This window comes from Pelobates fuscus, chromosome 1 (genome assembly GCF_036172605.1).
Source record: "Pelobates fuscus isolate aPelFus1 chromosome 1, aPelFus1.pri, whole genome shotgun sequence".
In the NCBI taxonomy this organism is placed as follows: domain Eukaryota; kingdom Metazoa; phylum Chordata; class Amphibia; order Anura; family Pelobatidae; genus Pelobates; species Pelobates fuscus.
In genome coordinates this window covers 407467076-407473380 of record NC_086317.1, presented here as the reverse complement: position 1 = coordinate 407473380, position 6305 = coordinate 407467076, and the positions used below count along the sequence as shown (strand labels likewise).

Below are 6305 nucleotides of genomic sequence, written 5' to 3'. Positions count from 1 at the left end.
AATGCTGTGTAGATCCATTGCTGTTCTGACAATTATACTAGCTGCAGCTACCTAAATGTTAGGCTAAATGGTAGAGTAAACTACTCCTAGTTCTCCCTGTCTGCACCTCCGTGGGTGCTAATAATAGTATGTAATTCGGTTACTACTATCAGAGTCATCAATACCTTCCGTATTTATCCTTGTGGATATCCCTATAAAATTCCATGCAATCCCACCAACACCCTATTAATCAAAATAGTGAATCCGTGATGAATCAGTGCACAATGTAAGTTAAAATAAAATTAAATAAACCTGACGCGCATTTCGGTGCTCGAACGGCATCTTCGTCAAGGGTTATATAGTGTCAGATTTTAGTTGAATTTCATTTACTGCCGGCATATTAACAGTTTAAGAGGAATTAAACCTAGGATTAAGGTAAAAGTGTTTTTCAGGTTTAGACAGTTTGTTTAGGTTTTCAGAGGAGTTAAATTTAAAAAGGTCCTTAGGTTACTGGCATATGTAGTTTGGAGGGTTATGTACAAATTACTCACTCTATAGATTAATCATAAAGCTGCAGGAGCTGTTCTACAGTGTGCATCACTCAGTGCAATATCTGTTCCTCCTGCAAGATATTTCCTGAATGAGAAGTGGATAGTCAGCTATTAAAAAGTGATCTCTTCATATAGGGGAACATGGGTATAGGACCCTGCTCTTACAAGAGCAGAGGCGACAAGTCTGGATCCCCCAGGACTGCCAGGCCCGTGACAACTGTCATGCTTGTCACTCCTTGATGGCGGCCCTGGCAGTAAAGTTTGAATTCCTGCAATAAGGAATACAGTAGCATATACAGCACTAACACAAAGTAAACATACAGTCCTGTTCCTTTCAATTATGTACAGAAGAGGGTGAGCTCCAGCACTCTGCAGTATTGAAACGTTGCCCCCGTGATAAAGAGAGGCAAAACTTTGAATGGCTGCAGCTCTCAGAAATATTCTCAGTCTGTACCTGGTAAAGGTGCAGACTAGAGTCTTAAGGGGCACCTACTGCAGTAGTGTGCTCTGGGTTTGTGGGGAGATCTTTTATCTCTCCACTGGCCAATGAATGAACACAGCAAGACTTTCACAGAGTCAGCACTGTAGGTGGTTGCAAGGTCAATCTTTTGAACTCCCCTCTCAGACTCATGGCCATCACAGACCACTGGGTTATTACCATGTACAGTAATTAACTCCCCCCATAACCTGAGGATGGAGAAATATCTGAACCAAGGCTACTTACCTAACTGGCATACTGCCACAATCAGGGGAAACTATGAGGCAGAGAAGTTTCCTATTCCACATTATAGTAAGAAGACATGGTCAGGTGTGAAAAACCATGTCAAACCTGCGTTGTCCTGTGAGCTTGCAGGTAAAAAAAACAAAAAAAAAAACACATTTTTGACATGTACAAGACAGGCATATTAACGGCAAGGGGGAGACAAGCCAAACTTTTCATAAAATTCCAACATTCCTAAAAAAATAATTTCAAACTGAATCTAAAATTGTTAATATACAGAAAATTGACACAATTTCATAATATATATTAATAAGGCAAATTTACTCAGGTGCTTAAGATAATAATTTATTAACATAAGATCGTACTGTTACATTTACTTCTGAGTTTCGTAAGCTGTAGATGATTGGGTTCACCATTGGAATTATCATTGTATAAAAAACAGAGACCACCTTATTTTGTGTAACATGGTAACTGGAAGCTGGACGAAGATACATGAAAAAAACTGTCCCATAAAACATGGAGACACAAGAAAGGTGGGAAGTGCATGTCGAAAAAGCTTTCCGTCTTCCTTCATTGGATTGAATCTTGATTATGGTAAAGAAAATGTAAGTATAGGAAGCCAAGATAACAGTAACTGAAATAAACCCTAGGACAAAAACCACAACAAATATAATGTTCTTGTTGATATATGGATCTGAACAAGCAAGATCCATTAGAGGAGGAATATCACAATAAAAGTGGTTGATTATATTAGGTCCACAGAAAGGTAAAGTTATAGTCGTAGAGGTATGAATTCCTGCAGTGAGGAAACCACCAGCATATACAGCAGTAACGAGAAATATACACCTAGTCCTGTTCATTATTACCATATACATAAGAGGGTTACATATGGCTACATATCGATCATATGCCATTGCAGACAATATGTAGCATTCAGTGCTAGCAAATAATGCAAATAAATACAGTTGAAGTGCACAGCCAATAAAAGAGATTGATTTTTTCTGCAAAAACATATCATGCAGCAATTTTGGGGTAACAACAGTAGAATAACAGAGATCAGAGGCTGACAAGTTGCTAAGAAAGAAATACATTGGGCTTTGCAAGTCAGAAAATACCATGATTATAACCATGATGCCAATATTTCCAAAAGCAGTAACAATATATATCAACAAGAATAATATGAAAAGGAATATTTGCACGTTTGGATCATTGGTAACTCCTAAAAGGATGAACTCGCTTACAGAAGTCTGGTTTCCTTCTTCCATATGTTTGAGGTATGCAAAATTGAGTGCAGCAACAGCTAAAAACAAATAAAAAAAATAAAAAATAATGAAACAACCAAATGTCAGTACTTATACGATTATTTTGAAACTTTGTTTCTAATTTATTTCAGTGATATCAGACATATTCCCAATAATTTATCAATGAAATCCATATTTCATTATTTTTTTTTTATCAATTTTATTTTTCCTTATCAAGTTTAATACAGTACTTATACATTTAAACTCCTTTTATATTACTTTACATATTAATACATCCAAAAATTATCATATACATTCAATACTTGATACATTTTTATTAGAAATATCTCAATTCCCACCCACTTACTCCCCTCCCTCTGCGGTCAATCGGGGGAGTGCAGCTCATTATTATATCTTTGCGTTTGCCATTAATTTATTTCTTTTTTCATCCTCTGCCGTGGCCTAACTTATCCAGGTACGAATCCTTCAGAGTAGCATTTTTTGCTTGGAACCACAAGCCCATCTCCATCCTCAATTGGTATACCAACTGAATCTCCACTTCACGCCAAAATGGAGGCTCAGTTGTCCTCCAATGTCTAGCAATTACACACTTTGCTGCCATCAGGATGTGTATGGCAAAATCTTAAATGCATGTTGGCCATTTATCCAAATCCAAATGTAGAATAAATATTCCCAGGCTCAACATGAGGTTTCTACCACCAAGCTGTATAATTTTGGTCCTTATCATTTCCATTTCCCAAAATATATGTTTCGGTGGAAATAGCCATCAGATATGCATATGGTCACCATTGTTTAATCCACATTTCCAGCAATTATTTGGTAGTGTTGGATAAATCCCTAAATACTCTACCACCGATTCACAATTTTAAATTGTGTTTCCACTATATTTAGACTATGTATTACTTTATTAATAGAACTCAATGAGCACATCCAATCCTGCCTGTCAATTGATTTACTCAGTTCTTTTTGCCATTTGTCAATATCCTTAATTTTAACAGTTTCCTCCATATTTTCCAATAACCTACTACATTGTGCTAACATTCCCTTATTATCTTTTTTTTTTTTTTAAAGAAGAATAATTAGTCTTTCTATATGATCTGATTCCCCTGTTTTTTAATATATCATTTTACTCGCAAATAATTAAATATTTTACCATTTGCAAGATTTTCTGTATTTCTGTTGCAAGTGCTGGAAGGGCATTATTTCATTTTGGGCTATAATATTTTTTATCTTATATACAGGGAGTGCAGAATTATTAGGCAAATTAGTATTTTGACCACATCATCCTCTTTATGCATGTTGTCTTACTCCAAGCTGTATAGGCTCGAAAGCCTACTACCAATTAAGCATATTAGGTGATGTGCATCTCTGTAATGAGAAGGGGTGTGGTCTAATGACATCAACACCCTATATCAGGTGTGCATAATTATTAGGCAACTTCCTTTCCTTTGGCAAAATGGGTCAAAAGAAGGACTTGACAGGCTCAGAAAAGTCAAAAATAGTGAGATATCTTGCAGAGGGATGCAGCACTCTTAAAATTGCAAAGCTTCTGAAGCGTGATCATCGAACAATCAAGCGTTTCATTCAAAATAGTCAACAGGGTCGCAAGAAGCGTGTGGAGAAACCAAGGCGCAAAATAACTGCCCATGAACTGAGAAAAGTCAAGCGTGCAGCTGCCAAGATGCCACTTGCCACCAGTTTGGCCATATTTCAGAGCTGCAACATCACTGGAGTGCCCAAAAGCACAAGGTGTGCAATACTCAGAGACATGGCCAAGGTAAGAAAGGCTGAAAGACGACCACCACTGAACAAGACACACAAGCTGAAACGTCAAGACTGGGCCAAGAAATATCTCAAGACTGATTTTTCTAAGGTTTTATGGACTGATGAAATGAGAGTGAGTCTTGATGGGCCAGATGGATGTATTGGTAAAGCGCAGAGAGCTCCAGTCCGACTCAGACGCCAGCAAGGTGGAGGTGGAGTACTGGTTTGGGCTGGTATCATCAAAGATGAGCTTGTGGGGCCTTTTCGGGTTGAGGATGGAGTCAAGCTCAACTCCCAGTCCTACTGCCAGTTTCTGGAAGACACCTTCTTCAAGCAGTGGTACAGGAAGAAGTCTGCATCCTTCAAGAAAAACATGATTTTCATGCAGGACAATGCTCCATCACACGCGTCCAAGTACTCCACAGCGTGGCTGGCAAGAAAGGGTATAAAAGAAGAAAATCTAATGACATGGCCTCCTTGTTCACCTGATCTGAACCCCATTGAGAACCTGTGGTCCATCATCAAATGTGAGATTTACAAGGAAGGAAAACAGTACACCTCTCTGAACAGTGTCTGGGAGGCTGTGGTTGCTGCTGCACGCAATGTTGATGGTGAACAGATCAAAACACTGACAGAATCCATGGATGGCAGGCTTTTGAGTGTCCTTGCAAAGAAAGGCTATATTGGTCACTGATTTGTTTTTGTTCTGTTTTTGAATGTCAGAAATGTATATTTGTGAATGTTGAGATGTTATATTGGTTTCACTGGTAAAAATAAATAATTGAAATGGGTATATATTTGTTTTTTGTTAAGTTGCCTAATAATTATGCACAGTAATAGTCACCTGCACACACAGATATCCCCCTAAAATAGCTATAACTAAAAACAAACTAAAAACTACTTCCAAAAATATTCAGCTTTGACATTAATGAGTTTTTTGGGTTCATTGAGAACATGGTTGTTGTTCAATAATAAAATTAATCCTCAAAAATACAACTTGCCTAATAATTCTGCACTCCCTGTATATCCATTTCTTTCCATCTTTCTAAATGTATATTTTTGATATTATATTTTAAAATCTCAATATCATTTTCTCCAATAATCTTATCTCTTAGACCCATTTTGAATTTGATTTTATTCCAATTTTCATAGACATCTGAAATTATTTTGGGAATTAAAGTTTGTGTTTCTCCACTCCTATTTTGTTTACATTCTTTATCTATTTGTGGCTTTGTCCACAGGAGTACATTTAGATTTTGAGTTTTTGTAAGGCTTTGTTCTATTTTATACCAATTACCCATATTTTTATCTTGTTGTTGAGTTTGTATTGCATGTGCTAATCTAGTTGCCCTATATATTTGTACAATATTGGGGATACCCATACCCCCTTGTGCCAGTCATCAGATCAAAAGCATAGAGCTCAATCTAGGGGATTTTCCCTGTGAAACATATTTTCTAAATCCTGTCTGTATCATTGTTATCCAATAAACTTAGAAAACAAATAAGGTGATTTGCACACTGAGAAAGAAATATTTTGGTTTACCTTACACTTAATATTTCTTTAATAACCAATACACAGACATTTATTTTACCTATATTAAATAAGTTTTAAAAAACACACATAGTGTAATCTGTATATGTGAGAATATATACATGTAGAAATATTTCTACAAACTCACAATTTTCAGAGCCCATTAAAAGTTAACACGTAGTGATGTCGCGAACATAAAATTTTCGGTTCGTGAACGGCGAACGCGAACTTCTGCAAATGTTCGCGAACGGGCGAACCGCCATAGACTTCAATGGGCAGGCGAATTTTAAAACCCACAGGGACTCTTTCTGGCTACAATAGTGATGGAAAAGTTGTTTCAAGGGGACTAACACCTGGACTGTGGCATGCCGGAGGGGGATCCATGGCAAAACTCCCATGGAAAATTACATAGTTGATGCAGAGTCTGGTTTTAATCCATAAAGGGCATAAATCACCTAACATTCCTAAATTGTTTGGAATAACGTGCTTTAAAACAT

The 6305-nt window shown here is 37.0% G+C and overlaps 1 protein-coding gene across 1 annotated transcript; it reads right to left on the bottom strand.

The window, feature by feature from the left end:
- Positions 1-1583: 1583 nt before the first annotated feature.
- LOC134576996 (olfactory receptor 5G9-like) lies at positions 1584-2519 on the bottom strand. Its single transcript, XM_063435679.1, has one exon. It carries the CDS (start codon positions 2514-2516, stop codon positions 1584-1586), a length of 933 nt encoding a protein of 310 aa, XP_063291749.1. The 5' UTR covers positions 2517-2519.
- Between the last annotated feature and the right edge of the window lie 3786 nt (positions 2520-6305).

Coding starts and splice junctions, on each gene's coding strand:
- LOC134576996 (XM_063435679.1), bottom strand. CDS start 2,516: ATGGAAGAAGGAAACCAGACTTCTGTAAGCGAGTTCATCCTTTTAGGA.